This window comes from Aythya ferina (assembly GCF_964211825.1).
Source record: "Aythya ferina genome assembly, chromosome: 5".
NCBI lineage: Eukaryota > Metazoa > Chordata > Aves > Anseriformes > Anatidae > Aythya > Aythya ferina.
This window is the reverse complement of record NC_140301.1, coordinates 34009844-34035419: the sequence shown is the minus strand read 5'-3', so window position 1 is coordinate 34035419 and position 25576 is coordinate 34009844. Positions and strand designations below refer to the sequence as shown.

Here is a 25576-nt window from a genome sequence, read left to right as displayed (position 1 = left end):
ACGAGAAGGGAACGGGGCCAAGCAGCAGCAGAAGGTCTTGGAGAGCACATCAGTGCTGTTAAATATTTCCCCCTTCCTGGGTTTATGGGGGTGTTTAGCACCCCCAGAGCCCCCTCCCAGACCAGTTAACCACCCCAGGTGGAGATCACAGTGGGGAGGGGGACCACCAAGCTTTACAGCCCTGCTGCTGAACCCAGGGGGAGCTGGGGAGGGGCTCCCACTTGTCCCCCCCCCCCCCCTCCAATCAGTCCCTCGGCAACTTTTAATCCCCCCCAACCCCTCCGAGCAGCAGCTTTGCCTTTTTCTGCCCTTGTAGCCCCCCCTAAAGCCTGCCCACACGCCGGCTGCCAGCCATGTCCACGGCTGCCCGTCCCTGAGAGGGGTCAGTGTCCTCGCACCCGGGGGCGGGAGCATGGGGGGGGTAAAAGGACGGACACCAACCAGGCTGAGCCTGGAGGCCGGGAAGGGGGCTCGGCTGCTCCGCCTGCGCTCTGGGGCCTCGGGGCCGGATTTAGGGGCGGTGTGGGGCCGCTGCGGGGTTGGGTTCCGTTTCAGTTCCCCTACACGCTTCCCAACCCTCCCGTCCCCGCTCGGCGCCCCTGCCCCGTCATGAAGCCCCAGCGGGAGGAGGTGAGCATCCCGCTGTACCCCCCCAGCCGGGGGCAGCCCCCCACCACCGGCCCCAACGAGCAGCCCCGAGACTTCTTTCTCTGGTCCCTCTTCAACGTCCTGATGGGTTACGAGCTCGCCTACCTCGGCTGCCTCTGCTTCCCCGCGCTCATCTTCTCCATCAAGGTGAGACCCCCCCCCACAAATCCCCCTCACCCCCCGACCTGGTGTCACTTTGCCCACCCACCCCAGGACCCCTGCCCACCCCGTGTCCCATTGTGTTGTCATCATGCCCCCCTATTCCAAGCCACCTCCTCCTAGGGTCTCCAGAGCCGATCTGTCCGGACCCCTGCCCCCAACCCAGGACCCCCAAATCCCCCCAACCCAGGACCCCCCGATCCACCCCCTTTGGCCCACCCCAGGACCCCCCCACTACTTCAACCTCCTCCAATCTGGTCTCCGCCTGACCCAGCCTGACAAAACATATCCCTCTCCCCCCCCATCCCCAACCCCCCAATGAAGTGCCCCCCACATTCGTTGCTGCCCAATCTGATCCCCCCCCAACCCACCCACACAGCTTGGGACCCCCCCACAACCCAGAACCTCCCCTCCATGACCTGAGCACCCCCCAGCCCAGAACCAGTGCCCCCCAACCCAGCCCGATTTTTCCCTGACACCCCCTCAGTTTATCACCCCCAAACCTTCCTACCTTGCTGCCCGTACCCCAAAATCCAGGACTGTGTGTGGAGGGGGGGTACATGGGCAACTTCACACCCTGTCCCCCAAGGGAAGGCATCCATGAGGTCCCAGCTCCCTTTTGAGAACTTCCCCAGGTGGGGAGGGGTCCCCAGATTTTTCTTCCTTCCCGCCCCCCAGCCTCCACTTGTTCCCACAGGCCCGCGACTGCAAGATGCTGGGGGACGTGGAGGGTGCCAGGAAGCACAGCACCCGGGCCAAGGTGTTGAACATCATCTGCTCCCTGCTGATGGTCGTCACCGTGATCGTTGCCATCACTGTCTTCGTGGCCGTCATCACCTGACCACTGCTGGCCACATCCCCTCGACCAATGGACCGACCCGCCACCCTCCCACTGCCCCCCTACCCCCCAAAAAAATATGTACCTTCGTGTCTCTGCTTTGGTTGGAGGGGGTGGTGAGGAAGGCAGAGCCCTGTCCCCTTGCTGTGCCGGGTGGCCGGCATGGCTGGTGGTTGGAAGGGGATGGGTGGGCCAGGGTGGGACGGGGAAGGGGCAGCCCCCTTCCTCCTCTGCTTGTGCTCCTCGTCAGGGAGCTGCTGGGTTCCCTGGGCTGCGTCGGTGTTTGTTGAAGCTGCAATGCTCATGTAGATCGCTGCTGCCACAAATAAAGCTCCTGCTTGCCAAGCCCCTTGCCTGTTGCCTTATTCACAGCCGGGAAGGAGAAGAGAGGGTCCTTCAGCATCTTGGTGGCAGCCTCCTCATCCTCACCCTCCTCCATCCCCACCGCCTTGCAGGGCGCTGCCAGCCCCCACCTCTTCCCCCAGCTGAGGACATGAGTTTTTTCCTAAAGATTTAGGCACAGCAGAAGAAGGAAATGGGGAAAAAAAATGTGTTTTCTGGCTGTAAACAGACATCCTGCTGCAAAGCCCCATCCCCTCCTACTTCCAGAGAACCCTAGAGGGCTTTGCTAGAAGCAGCCCTTCCACATTTTAGCATTAAATGCCCATGTAATGCATTCCTGGAGGAGGGAGGTGGGGAGGATGCCTAAGTGTGGAGCTTTTAGCAGTACTTAGTCCCACAGGCTGCTAGCCCATTACCCTGGGTGCTGTAGTGACAGAGATCAAAACGATTACTTATTGCAATTGCCCTTATTGAAACAACTGACGTGAAAGGCGCGTTGCAAGGCAAACACACACACACCCAACGACAGCAGCTTCTGCTGACACACAGGAAACTCCAGCCTCCCAGAGCAACCAGGCCTTGCTGGTGTTTGAGGAGTTTTCCCGATCACCACCACCTACAGGCCTTGGCTGGAGGCACCGGTGTGAGGAAACGTCTCCTGGCATCCTGCATCGTGTCCGGGGGGTGGTGGCTGCTTGGTTTCCAACCCATCCCACAGCTCTGTCCCCTTGGTCCCGTGCCCCTCGCTGTGGGAGAAAGGCTGGATATAGAAAGCCCATCCACTCGCGAGAGAAAGGCAGGCTCACAAAACCAACTTTGTTTCTCCTAGCTCCCAGCCAAGCATTTCTGATAACCACAGCTCGTGGAGGGCTGTAATTTCTCTGTTTTATATATAGAGGAGACAAGGCCGGGCTGCAGGCGAGCACTATATAAAGGGGCCGCCCGGCCCCGCTCCCCCAGCCAGGCTGGTGCAGCAGGAGAGCCGCGGGGTGCCTCTTTCCGTGGCCATGGACACGTCCTACCCACGGGAGGACTACCTGCCCATGACATCCCACAAGCGGGACCTGTCTCCCACCGTCGTCACCGTCGGGGCCTCTGCGCCACCCCGCGACCACCTCATCTGGTCCATCTTCAACACCATCTACATGAACTTCTGCTGCCTTGGCTTTGTGGCTCTCGCTTTCTCTGTCAAGGTAAGCTGTGCCATGGCCAGGGCATGAGCAGGGATGGGAGAGGGGGTGTTTGGGGTCACCTGGTGTTTCTAGGAGTCCCTGTCACCCCCCCGTGCTGATGCAGGAGCAGGGAGGATTTTCTAGGGCATCACAAATAACTGCCTGGAACGGCTGGGATGGGGGGCACAAAGATGAGAGCTCAACACCCTCAGATAGACCATTTTAGGTGACAGCATGCCCCGGTAAAGCCCTCCTCTTTGTCCTGCCACCTATTAATAATGCTGTCAGAAGGCCCCCAGCCAGGTAATCACAGCTTCTTGTTACCACCCGAGGAGCTACTGTTGGCCCTAGATGACGCTGGAGGGGCTGATATGCCCCCAGCCCCATGTCTGGATCTACCCTCCAGCTGGGCTGGAGCTGGGCAGACGCCCCAGGGGAAGGCTGGAGGAAGCCAGGAGGGTGCACGAGGGGAGCCAGGGCTGCCCTGCGTCTTGGTTCTTGCAGGCGCGGGACCGCAAAGTGGCTGGGGACGTGGAAGCCGCTCGGCGCTTCAGCTCCAAGGCCCGGTGCTACAATGCCCTGGCCACGGCCGGGAGCGTGGTGCTGCCTCTCGTACTCGCTGCCCTGGTCGTCACCGGTGTCCTCCACCTCTCCAAGCTCGCCCAGGACTCCGTGGGCTTCTTCAGCTACCAGTTCAACACAGGCGACGACGAGGACAAGTGACCAGTGGGCGATGGGCTGGACAAAGCTCCTTTGCAGCACTGGCAGCCTCCCGAAAAAGGACTGCCAGCCCTGAATAAAATCCTCATCCAGCCCAGAACCCCCAGCCCCTCCGTGCCCAACCCCATGCTTCTTTGGGCAGCTACGTTATTTCCGTTTACCTTGTGTGGTTTTGTTTATTTGTTTTTTAAATCCTGCCTCCCCTGTGGACTACGGCACCCCTCCAGCCTCAGCGATTATTATTTAAATCATTAAAACAATTCACCCACTGCGAACCTGTGGCATGCCTGTGTGTACGTGGTGCAGGGATCCTGCTAAGGGATGATATAAATGTGTTTTGTGTGCTCAGATAGTGCACTTCACAACTGCAAGAGTTAATCTACATCGCTTCTAGGGTGTCCCAGCCTAAAACAGTTGGGGTGAGGGGAAGAACATGGGCCTCATCTATAGCAGAGGAGGGGAAAGAAGTAGGCAGATGTTTCCTGACTTGGGATGGCAACAGCCCGGTAGAGCAGCCACCACCTCCCCAGGCAGAGCTGAAACCTACAAATTCATGGCAGCACAGCAGAATCCCCCCCAGCTGGCTCCTGGGCCATGACAGAAGGGACCTGCGTGTGATGACTGCGAGCCACATGGGATGCTGTGAGCCACAGCACGCCCCGGCTCAGCCCACACAGGATCCATGGGGACCTTCCCCATTGCTCTAAGCAGGTCAGGAGACATCCCCAGCCCTCAGGCTTGGCTCTCCCTGCTGCTTTGTGTTACGGCCAAAGCTGTCTCATTTTGGAAACACAGCCAAAAACATCCATTCACAAGTGGGGCCTTATTCCTATCTCCTCCCCAAGCACTGTAACCCAGGTGCAGCCCCCAGAGCCGTTATCATGGGGCAGGACAGAGGGGGCCATGCGTCCTGCCCTGCTGCTGAGGGCTGCTGCTAATTAGCGGTTCCGGGCCCGGTAAGGAGCCAGCCCTAATTACAAGGCAGAGGACCTCCGTTGCTGCCTTGCCTAAGTGTTCCCACATGCTGTCCGTGGTGCCAAGCAGCCACAAAGCTTTTTATAAACTCCCATCCATTTAGGTAAGATTCCTGGGGTTTGTGTACAGAGCAGAACAAGTCTCAGCAGGGCAGGGAGAGCCTTCAAAATCCCCTTGCTCAACACACGGCCGCTCTGATGAATGCATGCAGGAAATACAGTACCAAAACCACACATATTGTACACCAGAACAATGCTCAGTTTCAGCCTTGCCTTTGTCCCCACCTCATCACACTGCCTCTGCAGCATTTCTCATTGCAGGGGAGTCAAGTTCTGGGGGTGCTGGTACTTGGCACATCGAAACACCAGAAGCCAAGGGATCCTCCTTTTCCTGGTGGCTGCTGCTGCAGATTGACGTGGCAAAGCATTCATGGCTAGGCCTGCAAAACCCTTTGAGAAGCACAGCAGGAAGAGCACCCGCTGCTTTCTCAGAGTTTCGCATCCACAGGCCACTCAGAGAATGCATTTTAAACTGAGCTCACACATTCCACCGGTCTCTCCTCGTGCAAAGCACATGGGTTTTAGGCTTGGTGTTGTCCCCTCTACTAAGTGAGAGATGGGGACAGCCTGTGAAGTGGGAACACATGGCTCAGTCCCCCCCACTGTGGACAAGGATGCTCAGTTTCACTCAAAGAGCTGCTGCCAGCCCAGTGATGGTGAGTGCTCCACGCACCTTCCCCAGGCCCAAGAAAACAAAGCATACACAGTCCCACAGGGGCAAAAGTTTTACGGCACAGGCCAGAACACCACAAGGATGCTTCATCCTTCTTCCTCTGACATCTGCACTTCAGGATTTTAGTTCCCATCATGCAAAACCCAGATCAGCCAGGCTTTAATGCGCCTTGGTGGGTGACCTCTGAATCCATCCAGCCACCGTGGGGAAGGAGACGCTCTGCCCTGCAACAAAAAACAACATGCATGAAGCACGGGAACAGTTCCTCCCAACATTTTCTTCATTTATAGGAAAGTTGCCCAAGCAATGACTTCCTGAAGAGCTAGAGAGCAGGAAGTGCTGTTGGACAACTGCAAGGCCAGCACGCATAGTCACCCAGGGTCATGACCGTACCTTCACCCAGGGGAAACCGCTGCCCTGACTCCTCCAGCACTGCCTCCAGGGGCAGTGCGGGAGGGTCAAGGGGAGATTCAAACACTTCAATCCTCATCTCTTCCTTGGTGATGGTGAACTTCAGTTTGTTCCCCAAGTAGGAGACACCAGTGACTTTCAACTTGTGGATGTCATCAGGACACGAGGGGTTGAAGAGAAGGCTGGTCTTTGTGATCCTGGAAAGGCAGGAGGAAGTCAGTCAAAACAGCACCCCCTCATGTATCCTAGTGGCCCCTCCTCTTACTCCATGCATTTTCAGGCAGAAAGACTCCTAGGTGCATCCCAAGGCTCTCTAAGCAAATCCCAAACACAGCAACAAAGCATCTGGTGAAAAGCTACTGGGGCTGTGATTTCACAGCCCAGCACCCTCCGGTGTTTCTGTCCCTCTTCCAGTTGCCCAGCTTAGGATCCGTAGGTTGGATTTAAAATAAACAAACAAAAACACAGCAGGATTATACTTTTTCCCCTCTCAGTTTCCCGCTCCAGCTCAGGGGGTGACTTTATCAGCAGCTATGCTGGCAAAACTTCAGAAATGTCCTGCTCCGGGATGGGGAGGAGAACTGGGCACAGGAACAAGCAGTGGGCAGCGGAGTTGTATACAGATAATAAACTGCCAAAATAACTCAGAATAAATTCAAAGCCCCATATGTGCTCTTTCACAGAAAGATAAAAATCAGTCCAGCAGCTCAAACCCTTTCTCCAAAGCCTTATCCAAAGTCAAGCAGAGCCCATTTTTGTGTTTGGCTTTGGACAAAAAAAAAAAAAAAAAAAAAAAATGATAACAGTCACTAAATAAATCTCCTGCTGAAATCTTGACTTGTGAGAACTCTTGACTCTACTTGACTCTACTGAGAGGACTTGAGAGAGGCCCAAGAGCAGAAACAGCACACTTCTCCCAAGCTGTTATACCAGACACACATGCCACCAGTCCTCAGCCTGAAATTAAATGGGGCTCACAGCCTGGGCCTGTGCTGCCCCGCTCACAGCGCTGCCTCCACGGAGGTACTCAGCAGCAGAGCAATGTGCCAGCCAGCCACGGCTTATAACAAGCAAGGCAGGAGTGTGGTCTCAAGGACTACATCAATGTCATCGTGACATTTTTGGAAATTTGGCTCGAGCCCCAAAGTCTGTGGGTTGAGCCTATTGGAAGAGAGGCCCAAATCTGACACACACACTGCATCAGAAGACCTTGAAGCTTCGCAAAAGCTGAGATTAAGGTTTTCAGAGAGGAATATAGTAGCTCACACCCAGCTCCACCAAAAGTCTGGTGGATTTCTCAGCAGATTCTGGCCACACACACACAGAGTAAAAACACAGTGCTAGAAGGCCTTGCTGGCAATCAAAAGACTTGCCAGTGTGATCCATCCTCAATTAAACTCTAAGAATACACTCCAGGGACTGCTGCTTCAGGGTTGAAACCACCAAGCTGCTTCAGATGTGAGAGGCAGGCTTGAAATTATATGAAGAGCTTAGGGTGTTTTCTAAGGTATCTTAATGCTGTGGCAATTCCAGCTGACCACTTTTCCTCCACAAAGTTGCAGTCCTATGTGTGGATGGCAGATTACTTCAGAGGGGATGCAGAAGGACTTACACCTGTGTGTGTGGCATCTCTCACTGGCAAGGCTGCTGTTAGCCAGGCCATCTATGACCCTTTGCACTAGCATCCTTTTCCACACAGTTTCTGGGACTCAGCAGGAGACTTCCCCTCTGTTACATATGCTATTTTTAGTCTTTTGGCATGAAAAGAGCAAATACATTTCCCAGTCCCTTGCCATTTCAGCAGCGTCACCATCTCTCACCATGGTGATATCCACCGTGGCCTGTGCAAAAAAAAAAATATAATCTAGCAAACCAAAAGAGGTGCAAAAGAAATGGAAAGAAGAACTTCTGCCTGCTTGAGACTCCCTTTCTACTCAGCAGAAAAACAGGGAAGGAAGAAAACAGCTTTGCAAAATGGCAGTTTTGCTCAAGATTACTTTTATCTCCTTCTTCCAGCAAAAGGAGGTTAAGTCTTGACTCCTTTTGAAGCCAATGGCTTTAAACACTGACATAGCTGGAGGAGAAATGGATCAAAGCTCATCATTTCTGAGAACTCTGCTTTGTTCTCCAGCGGTGACCAACTGTCCCCAGTGACCACAGTTCATCAAGGATCGTTAACCACTACCTGCCAGGAGCCATTGGCAGATGTTCTGGAATTTGCTAGATGCTTCAAGTTCTTTTCTTTTTCACAAGCAACAAGTTGCTCCAGCTAAATGCTAACATTTCAAGTCACTTGTTGGTTAGAAATTAGACAAGACATAACGTAGGTCTCACCTGAACCCTGTGTAACCAAAGAGGACAGCTTGCAAGAATCCACCCATCCCTGTCAAGAAGTTCACAGCTCCAGATCCATCTGAATTCTCCACCCAGATCTACTCCAGTGTGAGGGGGAGGAGGGGAAAAAAAGTCAGTGGTTTCACTGGGACCCTTCATACAGTTGCGTGTTTGAATATGCTTACCATCACAGCCACATATTAGGGGTATTGCAACAGTCCTATGCTGTTGCCCATCCCAGCATGAAGTAGGCCTTTAAAATACTGCCACCTCCATTCCCTTTCCCACCCCTTAAAGGAAGAAGGAAGCCTGGGATGAGCAGGATACTGACCCCTGGCTTTGTATTGCTTGGTAGGAAGCAAACACCTCCTTGCTGTTCTTTGGAAACATGCAGAGAGAAGACTGAACGTGCAGCCACCCAGCTCAATATGATAATCATCTAGTGACTGCAAGCACACACAGCATAGATGGGATCTACTTGGGAACACACAAGATAGAAGCAAGAGACATTTGTCACATGGAAGCAGCGACAACACTCCACACAGCTGACCTTGAAGGGCTCCGTGATGTTGCTGAAACACTTGTTCAGTTGGCTCTGTGCTCTCTGCATCTCCTTCAGCTCCAGCCAGCCCACCGCAAACATGCTCTGCAGGAGGGAGAACTGTCCTTTTGCTGGCTGCTGTCTCCCTCAGGGGTGACTATGCTGCAAAGCCTCCAGAGTTACACCACAACTAGCAGTCTTCAGTGTAGATCCCTTTTGAACATATTTCTAGCTCCAAGATAACTGTCTGCGTTCTCTTATCACTTAAAGTAGGTTTATGCCCATTGATACGGGCTGGCATTGACTAACTCAGACAGAAATTACCACCTTGTGGATGAAAGCCACCTCAGACTTTGCCCCTCTCCTTACCCAGGTCATGGCTGGCCCATTCACCTCGGTGACAGGTTCATACATCTCCAGATCATTCCTCCGGACCTCAGGGCTCATGGAGTGCATCAGAGGGAATCCAAGCAAGACAACATCAGCTTGTTTCACAGGTTCACCTGGGAAAAGGAGCCAAGAATCAGTCAGACCACATATGCCAGCCAGGAATAACTGATGGTCTATTTACTAAAGGGAATGAATCTGGCATACAGAATCATAAACTTAAAACAACAAAAACCACATCGCGTTGGAAATGTTGTGGAACTGCAAGGAGGACAAGTCATCGCTGCCTTGCTAAAGGCAAGTAAAATGTACAAGGGGGCATTAAATTGAATGTTCACTTCCACACAAACTTTCACTACCAGAGGTTGCTGGAATGGCAATACATCGCACTTGACCTTGGAAGGATAGACCTAACTGCCAACATACAAGTTCATAGCCACCATGTCATCTGCAGCCCAGTAGCCCATGCTCTCAAGGCCTCTTTCTACCCTCTGCATACCTAAAATTCTTACTTGTATGACCACAATAATGAAAAACGATCCACCAAGAAGCAGAAAAAAAAACATCTACAGATCAGGATCCCCACACTGGCAACCCAAATGCTGCACTGAGAGAGCAAAAGCTAGAAGGTTTTGCTTCAGCCAACCATTCAGGCACTGTCCCTGCCTCTCGTGTGCTTCAAAAGAAAGAGCACCTGCCAATTCAAAGGTCTGCTTGCTGCCCCTCCGCTCACCTGGGCTGTAACCATCATACTCAGGATGATATTTCTTCTCCATATCAAAGGGCACTTTGATTTTGTTGGCACATTCCACCCACTCCTCTGGCACAGGGATCAAGAGGTCTTGAGCAATGTCAGCTGCAAAACGTAAGCTGAAAAGGAGCGAGGAAAAATTTTTTATATCAGGCACAAGTGCCTGTGACCCCTTAGAGAGGGAAAGAGAAGGGAGGGAGAAACATAAAAAACTAATTGAGCCATAACTCACCGCCAAAGAAGCAAGTGTTTAGAAAGAATATGGGTTAAAGTCTAAGCTCGGGGTAACAGCTTTCATTGCTGGAGCTGGGACTCCTTGTCTACCTACATATATTTCCAGCTGGCTAATTGTCTAAACATCCCACACAATGCAGGGAGATGAAATGAAAAACTTGTGAAATGCCTCTGCCTAATGCAGATACCTGAAGGGTCAGGTGAACTGCCAGGGGAACATCTACCTCCTTCCACCGACTGCAAACAAAGGCAAAGGAGACCAGCTCAGACAGAGGTATGCAAAGAGAGGAGAGGAGTGCAGCATGTGGGAGACTTGCTGTCTCCTACCCCTGCCAAACAGCTAGGCAGAAGAGAAGAAAATTGGCCCAGTGCCTTAACCAAAGCATGCGTGTTACCTCCGCTGGGCCAAGGCATTGGTGTAAGCAGAGTTATCAACCTGGTAGTGATATTCATCTGGGGGCATGACACCTGGAGGGAGAGAAAGGGGACACTTCACACTGCAGTACACCCAAGGTTTGCCATGGCTCTGTGCCCCTCCTCAGGGAGCTGGCACAAGAAAGGGAACCCCTCCATTGCACTGATGCCTGCTCACATGACTAGTGTGGTGGAAAAATTATTAATCCTTAAGATTTGAGAGGTCTAAGAAGTTTATCCTAATGAAAGGAACACTCCTTTCAACCAAAAGTTAGTAGCCCTGATCGTTTCTATCTCCCACTACTGAGCTAATACTGGATGTGCTCCTCCTATAGGCCCTAAGGAGTCTATCCCTCCCAGAAATGGGAACTTGGTTTCATTAACAGATGGTTGTCCAACATCCATTCTTCCCAAGAATGTATTTCTGCCTTTTTAACTTTACAGTGATTTTCCTTATGTCCTTGAAACAGCATATAAGTGCGGCCTCTGCAACGACTGGGCAGAGAGCATGGAGGAAGAGATGTGCCTGAGCATTCTCACTATGATAATAACTACTGAAAACACCTGTCTTGAATTGTACCTGCATTATTGCATGCTTGGAGTCCTGATATTTCCTGACAGTAGGTGTTGCCTCCCTGTTTCTGGAAGTGATCTCAGTGCAATGCTCAGTAGAGGGGAATGTAAGTGGTGTTTGCGTTTGCTGTAAAGAAGAAACACCCTCTCTTACAGCTTTATCAGTTAGCCTTGATGATCCTTGTGGCTTCGTTCCAACTTGGAATATTCTGTGATTTAGCTGAGAAAGTGCAGACTCTCAAGGTAGCAGACAACCTGAGGGCATTTCCCTTACTTCAGAGCTGAGACTCGTAGGCAAGGTGACCTTCAAGTCCTTAACTGGACATATTTCGCTAGTTACAAGCTCAACTCCTTCTCTTGCTTATGTCCACTTTCCAAAGGAAAAGTGAAAATAGGCATTTCAAGTGCCTCCTTCTGGGACAACTTTCAGGACACTGGGGTTTAATACAAAGGATCTATTGATCACAAGCTAACCTGCAGCAACTCCGGGGGCTTTTCTAGCTCTGATCACCCCAACTGCATTGAGATCCTTTCACTCTAACCCAGCCATCTCCTCCAGACCTTCTGCCAACAAACAGCTCTGCATCTCTTTTAGATCTTCCTCAAGTCACTGGTGATGTGTGCTCATTCAACATAAAATGCTTCAGCAGGATTGCTGCCTGTGGAGACACCCTTTGTCCTGCCAGACATCTCAGTGGTTGTACTTAGTTGGCACCAACAACACCAGGAGACCTTCAAGGAATCAACTCCTGCAGGCTACTGTCAGATTTAAACTCGGGTCTCATAAAAAAAAAAAAAAAAAAAAAAAAAAAGGTCTGCCTGGGTTGCCAAGTCATAGAATGGCTCGGGTTGGAAGGGTTTGCATTCTTTTTTTTTTTTTTTTTTTGTCACCCTGCAGCCCTCTCTTGTTCAGGCTGAAGATCCCCAACTCTCTCAGCCTCTCTCCATAGGAGAGGTGCTCCAGCCCTCCGAGCATCTTCGTGGCCAGAGCAGAGGGGAACAATCCCCTCCCTGCATTGTAGAAGGCCTCCAGGAGCATTTGTTCCATGATCTCCCCAGGCACAGAGGCAAGGCTCACTGGTCTGTAGCTCCCCAGGCCCTCCTTTCTACCCTTTTAAAAATGAGAGTGATGTTTCCCTTCTTCCAGTCACCAGGGGTTTCACCTGTCAGGGCTTTTCAAGTATGATGGAGAAAGGCTTGGCAACTCCATCAGCCAATTCCTTCATGACCCTGGGATGCATGGCATCAGGCCCCATAGACTTGTACCTGTTCAGTTCCATGAGATGGTCTCCAACCTGTGTTCTTCACTTACAGTAGGAGGGACTTTGCTCCCCCAGCCTCTGCCTAGGTGTTCAGCAACTCAGGAGATGTGGGCAGCCTGATTGGCAGTGAAAATGAAGGCAAAGAAGTTGAGTCCCTCAGCCTTCTCCATGTCTGTCATTACCAGTTCTCCCTTCTCATTTATCAGAAGGGGGGCACTCTCCTTGGACTCTCTTTTCTGGCCAGCATACCTATAGAACCCCTTCTTGTTATTTTTTACATCTCTCGCCAATCTCAGTTCCATTTGTGCCTTGGCTTTCCACATCCCATCCCCACACATCCGAACAGCATCCCTGTACTCTCCTCAGGCCACATATCCCTGCTGCCACTGCCTTATTTCCTTCTCACGCCCCAGTTTGACCAGCAGGCCCTTGCTCAGCCATGCTGGTTTCCTGCCTTCCCTGCTTGATTTCTTACACGTGGGGGTAGAGAGCTATTGCACTCAAAGGAAAACATCCTGAAAGAGCTGCCAGCTCCGATCAGCTCCTCTATTCCTAAGAGCAGTGTTCCAGGGATCTCATCTACTAGGTCTTTAAATAGCTGTAATTTCCCTTTTCTAAAGTTCAGGGTCCTGACTTTGCTCTCTGCCGGGTCCATATTCCCTCAAGATCACGAACTCAAGCAGGGTGTGGTTCCTGCAGCCCAGACTGCCTCCAATCTTCACCTACGTAATGAGTTCATCTGCACTGGCGAGCACCGGGTCCAGTAATGCCTCTTCTCTGGTTGGCTTCTCTAACACCTGGACTGGGAAGTTATCCTCAATGCACTCCAGGAGTCTCCTGGATTGCTTACAGCCTGCTGTGCAGCTTTCCCAGCAGATATCTGGGTAGCTGAAATCCCCCCCCACCATGAATGCTTGCAAGCACAATGCTGCTTGTAGCTGAAGGCCACGTCCACAGACTCCCCTTGATCAGGCAGCCTGTAGTAAACCCCAGCCACGAGGTGTCCTTTATTGGTCAAGTCCTTAACTTTTATCCACAAGCTCTCAACCTGTCTGTGGCTGTTTCTCAGAGGCAGCTTTTCACTGTTGAGACATTTCTTATAGAATCATAGAATATCCGAGTCGGAAGGGACCCACCAGGATCATCGAGCCCAACTCATGTGTCTGAGAGCATTTTCCAAATGCTTCTTGACCTCTGGCAGGCTCGGTGCTATGAGCCACTCCCCTGGGGAGCCTGTCCCAGTGCCTCACCACCCTCTCTTGGTGAAAAACCTTTTCCTGAAATCCAACCTGAATACTTAACATAAGCAGGGAAGGAGGTGTAGGAATGCTGCCCTCCATCTCTTCTGAAGCCCTTCTTGTAACCCTCTCTTCCAGTGTTCCTGTTACGTGATCCATCCCACCACATTTCCATGACAGCAATTAAGTCATGGTTTTCTAATTGCCCTGTGGTTTCCAACTCCTCCCACTTGTTTACCATGCTGAATGCACTGGTGTAGAGGCACTTCAGCTGGGCCATCTGCCACATCACCTTTTTGGAGGAGTCCTTCCCCAGTTCCTTTGGGACAATTCACAAGCATTTCCCTGCTGTCTCCTAAAGCGACAGTGTTCCCAGGTTCACTTCCATCATGCAGAGGTACATCCCTGTCACCTGCTGAACCTCTCTCCCTCCTCTCTAAAGCCCTCGTATCCTATTTTCCAAAGTGTCGCCAGTCACACCATCAGACCTCAAACAGCACCCAGGCTTGTCGCATCAATTTATACTGCCATGGAAGGGGACGTTGAGGGGTGTCCTGTGAGCAGCAAGGGGCTGAGAGAAAAACCAATTGGTCTTGTGGCACTGAAAGATCTGGGCATCTTGCCACATGGATATAGACGTGGATAACAGGGCAGGAGGCTACAGAACCCACACGTTCCCACCCAGGTCTGGCTGGAGGAGTTCTGAGCCTCTCTTTGCAAAGCCCTTCCCCACAAACAGGCCTGGAAGTTGAAGAAGTACCTCTGATGTGGTAGCATTGCTCCTCCTCGCTCCACACCATCCTGCTGCACCAGTACTGAGCCACGGCCCCCACCAGCTTCCATCCTCCATCCTCCCTGAACAGCTTCTGGTCCTGGAAGGAGCCAAAGCCAGAGAAAAACAGGGATGAGGGAAAAACAGGGAAGCATGAGGGAAATTCAGACGGGCCTGGATTCAGCAGAAGGAAAGGAGCTATAAGAAAATACACAGAGCAGGGGAAAAAGGCAGAAAACTGGCCTGAATTGAGTCAATAGGATGCCGAGCCACCCATGGAGGATCAAGAATGGGAGGAGGAGATGAAGAAAGGATCCCAGGATGCTACTGGCAGTTCCGACAGGAGCAGATAACTGCAGAGTGTCTCTGAGAAGGGACAGTGACAGTCATCAGATGCCCTACAGGCCTTACCACCAGGCCCTCTGTGTGGCACACGCTCGCTTTACCTGTGTGGTGTAATAATACTGCTCAAAGGCCATCAAAACATCCCCAGTGATGTGAATTTCTTGGGCTCCATAGATGTCCTCAGGACAGACCTCCTGGCCAGTGGCTGCACTCTCCCATGGGAATTTAGCACCCTGCTGGGAGAAGACACCCATGGAGCAGCTAAACACAACCTCTTCTGACACTCTTCCCTGTTTACAGCCTGCAGGCAAAGCCCAGCTCACAGCCTCTGGCTAAAGATAGAACCATAGAGGAGGAAGAAAGTCCAACTGTGCTGCTGGGTGATGCTGGCTGGGCTGCACTGTCCCCAGCCCAACAGCCCTGTCCCCACCTTGTAGCCTTGCTCCTCTGCGTTGCGTAAGGCTCCTTCCAGCATGCGAATTCGGTACTCCAGAATGGCTCGGGCAGCCTCAGGGTAAAACAGCAGGATGTTTGGGAACACCCAGGTGTCCTGAAAACATTGAGCAAAGCAAGGCGGTGAAATTGGCTGGCTGGGCACCCAACTGCTCCCACCAGTTCAAGTCCACTCACAGTCCTGAATGCTCTGACCATGACTTTGCTGCTGCTTAAAGGTGCTGTCACATTGGCTCACTAAAAGGGATAAACCCTCAAAGGTCTGTTTCTGCCCTCAAAAGTGCATCTAGGCACCCAAACCTCCTATCCTCTGCTAGCCACCCCCATGGTATCTTGCTAGGATTATCTCGGCGGGACTGTCCACATGCAAAAGAGGGGAGGTAGGAGTCCTCCAAAAAGCCAAGGGCTCCAGTGTGAGTCAAAAATAAGGCCCACAGGACTAAAAAGCCTTTGCCCATTTGAAATACCAGGCTGGGTGCAGCACAGGGGACTCAGCATCATCTAGCCATGTTTCTCGCTCACGTTATGCTTTAAATATTCAACTGCAGAGCTGCGTGCTCATTCGGTGCAGCTGCCTCCAAGGGCAGCTCTGAGCCTCTGGTCAGGGCAAAGCTGCCCGGATGGACTGGATTGCTGAGTACACACCAAACCCATGCCAAAAAGCTGAAAACATAGAAAACGCTTGCTTTTTCAATAGTTACCTCAAGCACAATAGGGTTTGCTGATGCCACCAAAGCTGGGAGGATTTCAGGCTGTTTTCAACTTGTTTCCCATATGTTAGTGGCCTCGCTTTAAACTAGACACTGAAGTTCCCTTTGCTTTGGCCTCCCCTGGGTGAGCGACCTATCTTAGCATGGGGAAGAGAGCTGCCCTGCCGTGGGATCCCTCTTGGCCTCTCACCCCCACTGCCTAAACATCAACACCAGCCTTCTAGCTTGGCTTTAGGCAATTAACTTTTGAGTTAGAGGAAATAACTAACATGAGAAATACCTAGGATGGAGCTGCGTCTCACTAGCTGTTAGCTAAGGAGAAGCAGGATGCTCTTCTACAAGAGGCTGGTGCCAAGACACCCCTACCATCAGGGAGGAGATGAGCAACCTCACACAGAGTTTTCTCTATCCCAGTTGCTGCTCAAAGCCCTGAGGTGAACCGACAGCACAGCTTTAACCCACCTGGTCCCAGAAGACATGCCCCCAGTAGTCCTCACCCTGGGTGCCATTGGACAAGCCGCCAGGGCTGATGCCGTGGAATAGGAAACCCGGGTTGTCCCGGGGAGGGATGGCGCTCAGCAGGTAATACAGACACCCGTAGAGGGCCTGTCTTAGAGGCAGAGGGCCATCCAGGTCGATGCAGCACCCTTGCCACAGCGCATCCCAGGCATGGATGTGGGAGGAATGCAGGGAGCCAGAGGCAATGAGGGCCAGCCCCTCGCTGTAGCTCCTCTTCACCTCCTCTTCGCTTTCAGCCACAGCTGTCAGGAACTCCCAGGATTGCTCCTGCTCCTCCCCGCACAAAGTCAGGTCTTGTGGCACAGGAGTCCAGAGCATGTGAACAGTAGGCTGGGGTCCCCCCTCTACCTCAGGAACCAGCGTCGTCCCATAGACGTAGCTGCAGGGGATGGCAAAAAGAAAGGGAAAAGTAAGAGCAGACCAGAAGTGCAAATCAACCCATGCAGGGTGAACCATCAGCTGAATTTTTCCCCTGTTCCCACCTAGGAAAGAAGCTCCCTTGTCCCCATACTTCAGCTCAGCAGCAGTCTCAATTCCAAACTGTAGAAGACTGAGATCCATCACAACTCTCACTGGGTCCCCAGCCCCACAAAACCTCTAAAAATGGCTATCTCCTCCAAGCTCACAATTTTCCCCAAACTCATTTCTTTGTAATCACATATAGTCCCTGTGGCCTCTGATGCTCTTGTGTGTCAGCATAGATAATAATTTTGGCACTGCAGCTAATAAAAGTGTTTCTATATATTTTATATATAATAAATAGATATATGCATGTGTGTATATTTGCATATGTATGTATGTATATATATACACTTCTTGTTCCTGTCAGGAAGAAGTAAATTTGCACAAACCTCAACAATACTTATAATCTCAGTCTAGCTCTAGCCTTATTTTTTCGGTTTCCTATCTGGGAACAAGGCAACGTGCTACAATCTGTGAAGGATTTGTTCCAGGCCAGGCTCCTGCCTGTGATGCAAACTCACCGTGCTCCCTGGAAGTCCGGTCCTTGGTGCAGGTCCAAGTCCTGGCTCTTTGGCACAAAAGGAGTCTGGAGCTGCACCGTGATGGGTTGGCCGGTGTGAGCTGACCGCCGGATGGTGATGCTGAAGGCCATCAGGTGAACAAGGGAATGGTGAGCGTAGATTTGATGGGTGACTGTATAATCAGTTGACTGAAGCACATGGCTGAAGGTTCCTGCAAGTGCAAGAGTCAGCCTTTTTAGCCACCAGGTCCTGATGTTCTGCCCCAGACTACCATTTCTACCTTATTTACTGGTCCCTATTGGCAAAGGAACAGTCTTCCCCAGATCCAGGCCAGAACATAAATTTTGACTGGAGAACACTGTTAACACACTAAATCTGACCAAGCTGGTGAGGAATGGATTTATAATTTTTTTTTTTTTAAACAAGGTTTCACCATTAAACAGTCTTTACTGAGCCTGGCTCCAGCAGGGGTTGAGATATAATCTGAAAATCACCTGCTTTTATTCTCCACTTATTCCAAAGCAACTTCATAAGAGTAATGTGGGAAAGGAAAGTCTTCTGCATGTCTTCCATGCATGAATGAAAGTGCCCATTTCATTCAATATGTACCACTACTAAGAGAAGATTTGCTTCTGAAAATAAATGTAGTTCTCTGTAAAGCTACATCCTGAAATCTGCAAAATGAGCACTCACAGAGAGATCAGCAAAAAACCCTCCTCACCTTTCTTCCAACTAGACATTCCAGTGCATGACATCAAGGTCAGAGCTGGCTGTTGTCCAAAGGCAAGAGCAAACAATGCCATATCAATTTCTGGCTCCTTTAAAAACACACTGTAGGGTTCACTTTACAACCATTAGCTAGCTGCCTCCAAAATAAATGCCTGCACCTGAACCAAACAGTCAGACACCTATGACAGTCAATGTAATCCGGGGTATGATTCATTTCATCTCTTTATAAACATTTGAATTGATGGATCAAATCTCCTTTGCCAACAAAACTACCTATCTGTCCTGCACAGAAGCTCCAGTACTGACTGCACCTAGAGCAATGAATTCCACTGCTGGGGTGGAGCTGACATCCTTCACAGACTAATCGGTACACACTGAGTCAACCCCATGGGTGAGTGGAGAGCAGGGAGAAGAAAGATGTGAGCTCCTGGAAGAGGCAAGGAGGCTTAACTTCCAGCAGAGGGTGGCCAGCAGTCGGAGAGGAAGAGCAAAGGGCACACATGCTGCAGGTAGGAAAGTTGCAGGATAGGGACACCTTCTCTGTGCTTTGCTCTTTACCCGTCCAGGCGTTCAGGGTGAAGGTCTCAGCCAGGCTGTCCGCACCAGGCACAGTCATTCTCACATTGAGGGGGCTGGGGACGTCAGCACGGTGCGTGTCGCCCACCGCGCCGTTGTACACCCCGTTGACATGGAGGATGTCCCGGTACACACGGGTGCCGAGGTACGCGTTGGTCACCGTAGCAAGAAGGCGCTGGTCTGAGGGCAAACAAATGGTGGTGAACACAGCAGGGTCCTCCTTGCCGTCAGTCATTTTTACCAGCCCAAGCTGCAGAACAAAAATAAAAAAAGTAAAAGTCAGAGGAAAGGGCTGGATGGAGCAATCCCAACACAAAGTTGGTGTAAGGCCAAGCATGGTTGGGGGGGGGAGATGTCAGCTGAAAATGGTGGCTGCAAATCGCCCCTCTTTGCACAACCTTCCTGCTCATCTACTTCCAACCTCGCTATATTCCTAGGGTCTCTGTTTCCTTTATTTTCCCCTCTGGTCACCACCAGCACCTCCAAGCCACAGTTTTCCTCCATCCCAGTGCCTCAGGTGGGTCAGCTCCACCTAGGCTCATTTCCTCCTGTGTAGCTTCCTTTTTGGCAGACATCTCCCAGCCAGCTTCTCTAACTTACCCAAATCTTGCGTGCTCATTGCTTTTATCACTTCTCCATTTTTTCCCCTTTCACTTCTCTCTCCATGCTAGTATCTCACCACTTCCTCCCAATACATCGCATCACACAACAATCTTCCTCTTCCTTCCTCCTCTTCTTCCTCCTCCCAACATTATTCTACAACATTACTGAATATTCTTTTATTCTTTATCCTCGTGGTACCTCCACACTTCCCTCTTGCATCTCTAGTTTCACTTCAGTTACTGGCTTGCTGAGGAAGGAACATTGTATTTCCTTATATATATATATTTTTTTTTTTTCTTAATATATGCACATATAAAGAGAACATTGCAGAAATTAGTTGCACCTGGTGCCTCTCAGCATTAGGCACTGCATTAATATAAAAAATGGTAGAAGTAGAGCAGAGACAGGCTCTCCGAGCACAGGGAGGACACCAGCTCTGGGCAGTACCCAAAAGCTGTCCCCACGGGCTGCCCAGCCGTGCTTGGGGACAGCTCAGTTGGCTCACGTCAGGCGGTGCCCACAATCAAATCACAAGGAAAAACACTCCTCCTGCCTGCAGGGAGGGAGTTAAAAAAAAAAAAAAAAAGAGGTGTGGGAAGTTCGGAGATTTGAGCTTGCCTTTCATGTCAGGCTGTGCTCGGACTCTGACCATGCAGGCTGCTGCCATGGGGCCCTGCTGGAGGGGAGACGACGGAAGTTGCCCAACTGAGATGGGAGGAAGGAAATAACTCCCCCCGCCCTTCCCCTTCCTTAAAAATTATCTGGTTGACACGTAGGTACTTGCCTAGATAAGCTCACCGTCCGGCACACCAGGGACTGGGGCTGCATCAAGCACCAGGAAAGAGGGACTGAGACAAAAAAAAAGTTTGCCAGCTGAAAGCTGTCCAAGGAATTCAGCAATGAGCACAGCCCTGGCAGACGGCCACCATCGCTCTCCATTGAGAAAGCAGCACAAATCCCTCTGCAGAAGGAATTGTGGCTGACAACTGCCCTTTGTCCCCAGCTGCATTGTGACCCTTTTACTTGCCTGCTTTTGGAGACCCAGACTTCAGTTTTGTAACTTTCCAGCTTCCGTCCTTTGAACCGCTGCTGGCGCTGCAGCATGTTTTTCTGGTGCAGAGCAGTCCCCACCCTGATATGCTGTGCCACGAAGGCACTTCTAGCATGAATCCCCATTCCTCCCAGACCTTCTGTCATTTTTAAAGCCCTGTCACACACAGAACACAAGGGTTTACTGAGCTGTCCTCAAAGATGCCCAGCTTACCTTCTGCTACAAGGTCAAACATGCTTTCTTCCGCATGTTGAGCTCAACCTGCCAGGCTGCATCATCTTGACACCACCCAAACACAGAAAAACCACGTCTCGTGTAGCACCCAAACCCCAATTCCAGCTTGCTGATGCAGATAAGCCATGGCCTCGATGCACCTGAGGCCCTACTTTGGAGGAGCAGCTGTCTGTCTCCAGCAGAGACTGCTTTGAGACAGCCAGAAGCCACGGTGCTGCACAGACATCCTCTATGCCCAAGACCACAACTACACATTTCCCTGCAGATTTTTCCAGAGCAATGTTCTTACCATCTCATGTCACAGTCCGGCTTTATACACGAGCAGAAAAACAGATCTTGCAATTGCCAACTGCAGTGGCCAAATTCATCCCGTGTGTCCTGCAGCAAAGGGGGATGGCTGCTCCTCTGCAGACACACTCGTGCTCTCCATCAAACGTGGCAGCCACAGGAAGGCACAGAAGCATCACGTTGCTGACCTAGGCTTAGGAAGTGGGGGCATTAAGGGGAGGGAAGAAAGAAAAAAATAGGAAGCTACCGTAGACCTAAGTGCACATTTCTCTCTGGATTCCAGATGTGCCTCCAGTTTATTTGTCAGTGCCCACTGGAAGATGGAGGTCCCAGATCCACCTCTTACTTCATTCAGTGTCTTCTCTCTGAGTCTGATCCTGCTCCCTTTCCCTCACCTTGTCTCCAAGGTCAGCCCAGGCATAGAGCAACCTCAGCTTTTGTTACCCTTAATGCTCCTGAGAGCAAGAGCATGATCAAGGCTCCCTGCTCAACCAAACTGAGCACCACCTGTGTCCCTGATGCAGGGGAGCACTGCATTAGCAGCTTGCCTGGCACCTGAAACACAGTCCTGCCATGCTACAGCTGCTGGAAAGCTTCAAACTGAGTATGGGAGAACAAAAAAATAATCCACCCTACACCAAATGTGAGCAATATAGGTAAATGTGTAGGGCAGCATCAATGCCAAAATGCTTTAAGGTCAAATCCTAGCCTCTACACAGCTACCCTCTGTAGCCTGCATGATCCTTGGAAGGACAAACCTCCTTTAGCCAAAAGATCTAAGGTCCATTCCTCAGGGATCAGTGGACACGTGGAAAGCAGCATGGCCAGATGCTGTGACTCGTGTAGCAACCTACTGCCTCTGGCTCAGTGCTCAGAGAGGATTATCTTATTGAATAATCCAGCATTTATGGGATAAATACTACACATCTGTTCTACTCTCTGCAAATCCACAGAAAAGCCAATGTCTGACTCAAGCAAAGCTGTTATCAGTGTTATCAGAAGGAAGCTGTTATCAGTGTTATCAGAAGGAAGCTGTTATCAGTGTTATCAGAAGGAAGCAAATCCTTCGTCCAGAAGCCCTCCTAGGCAAGCGAAGACGTTGCTTCTCTTTGCTCGCCATGGCTCGGGGAAGATGAATGCTCCTCACCACACCTTCCTGAGCAAGCCACTGTGAGTCACTTCAGGTTTATGCCTCAAGTCTCCCACAACCAGCACCAAAGAGAAGTGATAGTGACTGAGCCAGGAGGAACACGACCAGAAACCACGCTGAAAGCATCATGTAAGCTTGTAAAGAAAATAAATGAAATGTTCCTTGTCCCACCTCTGGGTCCAATCATGCTAAACGGGGCTGAGGGGTTTTCCACAGGCACACTTGGTAACATGTCCTGAAGCAGCTTCCAGGGAGGAAGGGGAAAGGAGAGGTAGAATATCAAGGATGTAAGAGGCAAGAACATGGGCTGCTCTACAGCTTCTTAGGAGACAGGGTCAAACTGTGGCCACTCCTGCTGTGCTCCATGTTCATCCCAGCAATGCTCCTCAACACGAGTATTTGTCTCGCATGAGAAGATTGATCTACAGGAGCAAAAGAGATTTCTCACCAAGGTTTTCAGAAAGGTACAGGAATGCTCCCCCCCTCCTTTGCACCCTAAAAAGCTGAGCGGGAGAGGATTGATGGAAGCAGGTGTTGCAATGTCTCCTAATACAATTAGGAGGAGGAAAGTGAGTAAGCATGAGATATAAACAGGGATTTCCTGGAGGTCAGAGGACTAAGAGTCTCCTTCCTTATCTCAACATGAAAAGTGTTTTTGTGAAATTGCTCAAAAGAAGAGATCTTTGCTGTTGGAGGTTCCACCACCTCCCCAGCTTTGTGACTGCCACATAGGGAGATTTTCCAGCTCACTGTCAGCGAGTTGGAAAAAAGTTCTCATGAGACAGGAGTCAAAGAGGAATCCTTCAGAAAGCCAGTTGCATGCAGCAGATATAAGGTAAGAGGATTCTCTTACTGCTTTTAAATTTCTTCAGTCATCTTTCATCAACAAAAGTGTGCTTGGCCTGTCCTGGTCCACGCAGCTCACTGGGCCACTTGTAAGGTAAAAAGCTGTACCTTCCTGAGACAGCTGGTGCTCTGGGAGAAAGTCTCTGACCTTCTCAATATAATAATAAGAACCCAGTTTTACCCCAAAGAGGAGCCCGCTGCACACCACAAAACCCCAGCAGCTGCCAGGAGAGCATTCCCAATTCTGTACAAATCTCAATAATCTTTCTGTGTAGCTGTTTTTAAGGGAGAGAAGAACAAAGCTGGGTTATTCAACGAAGCTGGCACGTGTTGAAGCAAAGGGGCCTGACTTGTCCCTCTGACAAGTGCCTGCACATCGCAGGAATGCGACCCAGGCTCGAGGCTTTCAGCCACTTCTGCTATCGGGTTGAGGCAAGTAGGAAGTTGCTTCTGCAAACATCAGCCCAACCTGACCAAACACCACCAACGAATCCGTCAGCGTCTCCAACAGTCCGTGGCTTGCAGAACAGATCATAATATCACATACAGTGCCTGTAAGTGCTTGGTTGGGAGCCTGTGCATTCGCTGAGCCACAAAGGGAAGACGGAGGAGCCGAGCAGCCATTACTGGTTCAGGCCAAGCAAGGGTTGGCCATCACATCTGTAATACCTTAAAGAATGCATATGCTTTTTATGGGTCTTACAAATTTAACAAAGTTCAGAATAAAAGGTTTGCTCTCCAGCAGGACTTTGCAGAGATGCCTTCCCTTGATAGCTGGGGCTGCTGTTTGTGGGGTGCAGGCAGAAGGCCAAACACTCCCTGGGGGAGGAAAAACACAGCGAGCACTCGAGGAGAGCCTCGAGGCTCGCAGGTTTTCTGCTGCCACGCTCCCAGGAGAGCGGGCCGGGTGCCGAGGGGTGGCAGCAGGGGGGTGGCAGTGACAGGCTGGGCAGCTGCAGTCCGAGTTGCAGCGAGGAGGGCAGCACTCAGCCTGCCGCCATGTGGGGCTTCCAGAGGGGCTCCCGGCTGCTGGCCACCATGCTGCGGGCACCACGGGTCCCCCGGGCGGGGGTCACCTCCAAACCACCCGAACACCCGATTTCTGCTGGGGTGAGTAGCTTTTGGGGGGGTAAAAAAAAAATAAACCCGGTGGGAGGGGGGGGAGGTAGCTGGGGACGGCCTGGGTATTGGCATACAGACCCAAATTTTTGCTGGGAATTAAAGTGAGGTGGGAGGAGAGGGAGGAAGAAAGGTGCACACACCTCCTATCCCCTAACCCCCCCCCGGCTCTTGCTTTCCTTTTATTTTGTCCATTCAGCACCCCGCCTGCCTTTTAAGTCCCCTACAGCCCAGAGTGCCCTCCATGGGGCTGCTTGAAGGCCCCAGGCACCCCAACAGTGCAGGGATAGCCCCAACCCCATTCCCACCCCCACCCCCGCCCCCCCAAATTTTTACTGCCATTTCCAGAGGGGCACTCACCCCCAAAGCAGGTGTCCTCCTGTGCAGGGAAGGTTTGCTGCCCCCGCAGAGCTGAGCTGTGCAGGTCCCTCCACCATTCCTTCCTTTGGCAGTGGGGACGATTGCCCACCAAAACAGCAGCTGCTCCAGCTGCAGAGACCCTCCTGGGCTGGGTGAAAGGAGCTCAAAAAAAAAAGGAGCTTTACGCCAAAAATCCTGGGTGGGTTTCGCCGCCAGCTTTTGCTTGTGGAGTTTACCCCCAAGCTGCATTTCCAAGGTCTGCAATGAAGTGTTCCACGGGCCTGATGACTCTTCTTCAAGCCAAATAAGAAATAAAAATGACAGCACAACGGGTTAAGTACCGTGCTTGTGTGCCAAAAATGGCAGAGGCTGCTGCGCGTTGCTCTTCCCACCTCAAAGTCATTTGAAAGTCAGGCACAGCTGCTTCTGCAAACTCTGTGGGCCCAAGCCCGAGTCTCGCAGCCGCCTGAAGGACACAGCCACACTTCCCAGCAGGTATCGTGACCGAGAAATACAGAGCAATAGAAACAGACCTAGAGAGCAGACGGCTTGGTCCGCTGTTGGTAGAAACTGCTGTGCTTACCCAAATCTTTCTACAGCCCCAAAAAAGTTTTCACCTGACAGCCTGGAAAGGGCAGAGCGCGCAGATGAGCGCACTCTGTTGCATTAGACACCGCAGCATGCAATTGCCCTGGGGACCCCATGGGCATTGCAGCTGCTGTGCAGCCACCCCGCTGATTCTTCTGGTCCTTCTCCCACCCGCAGGAGCAGGCCATCGCGCTGGCTGCCATGTTCACATGCTTCCTGGCACCAACAGCTTGGGTCTTGGCACACGTGGAGCACTACAAGAGCAGAGGAGATTAAGAAGTGGCCAGAACCACCTACACCCCCGGGAGCAGAAGTGTGAGCGAAGATAAGATCACAAAACAGATCTTCACCCAGGAAAGAACCCCGAGTTTGTTCATTAAAATCCATGTTTGCATTAAACACCGGGGTCTGTGGGCTTTGCTTGGTCCGCGTGCTTGTTGGTAAGGGAACGAACCAGCAATCCTGTGCTGTCCTGGAGGCAGTATTCCTTTATAGGTTTGCAGCAGGCCCCAGGGCTGC

General features: G+C 51.4%; 3 protein-coding genes and 1 long non-coding RNA gene across 14 annotated transcripts; 3 read left to right on the top strand and 1 right to left on the bottom strand.

The window, feature by feature from the left end:
* Window positions 1-469: 469 nt before the first annotated feature.
* Window positions 470-1990, top strand: LOC311436951 (dispanin subfamily A member 2b-like). The gene is made up of 2 exons (XM_084519574.1): window positions 470-795; window positions 1505-1990. Exons 1-2 carry the CDS (start codon window positions 610-612, stop codon window positions 1646-1648), a joined length of 330 nt encoding a protein of 109 aa, XP_084375700.1. The 5' UTR covers window positions 470-609; the 3' UTR covers window positions 1649-1990.
* Window positions 1991-2679: 689 nt separating this feature from the next.
* On the top strand, window positions 2680-4154 carry IFITM5 (interferon induced transmembrane protein 5). The gene is made up of 2 exons (XM_084521317.1): window positions 2680-3180; window positions 3664-4154. The coding sequence occupies exons 1-2, from the start codon at window positions 2995-2997 to the stop codon at window positions 3880-3882; spliced, it is 405 nt and encodes a 134-aa protein (XP_084377443.1). The 5' UTR covers window positions 2680-2994; the 3' UTR covers window positions 3883-4154.
* A 956-nt stretch (window positions 4155-5110) lies between these two features.
* Window positions 5111-24872, bottom strand: PGGHG (protein-glucosylgalactosylhydroxylysine glucosidase). 11 transcript variants are annotated; one of them, XM_084519549.1, is made up of 14 exons: window positions 24470-24872; window positions 18801-19068; window positions 17514-17724; window positions 16474-16909; window positions 15279-15398; window positions 14950-15084; window positions 14492-14603; window positions 10640-10712; window positions 9993-10129; window positions 9242-9375; window positions 8882-8977; window positions 8332-8429; window positions 5980-6194; window positions 5111-5810 (listed from the first exon to the last, which is right to left on the bottom strand). In XM_084519549.1, the coding sequence occupies exons 1-14, from the start codon at window positions 24716-24718 to the stop codon at window positions 5746-5748; spliced, it is 2349 nt and encodes a 782-aa protein (XP_084375675.1). In that variant the 5' UTR covers window positions 24719-24872; the 3' UTR covers window positions 5111-5745. The 11 variants fall into 11 exon arrangements, with proteins under 11 accessions (XP_084375675.1, XP_084375678.1, XP_084375680.1 ...); XM_084519552.1 differs by having other exon boundaries at window positions 14950-15081; XM_084519554.1 differs by lacking the exon at window positions 24470-24872 and adding an exon at window positions 20996-21281.
* LOC311436946 lies at window positions 23927-25456 on the top strand. Its single transcript, XR_014693180.1, has 2 exons — window positions 23927-24100; window positions 25235-25456. It is a non-coding gene; the product is annotated as an uncharacterized lncRNA (long non-coding RNA).
* The last annotated feature ends 120 nt before the right edge of the window (window positions 25457-25576 follow it).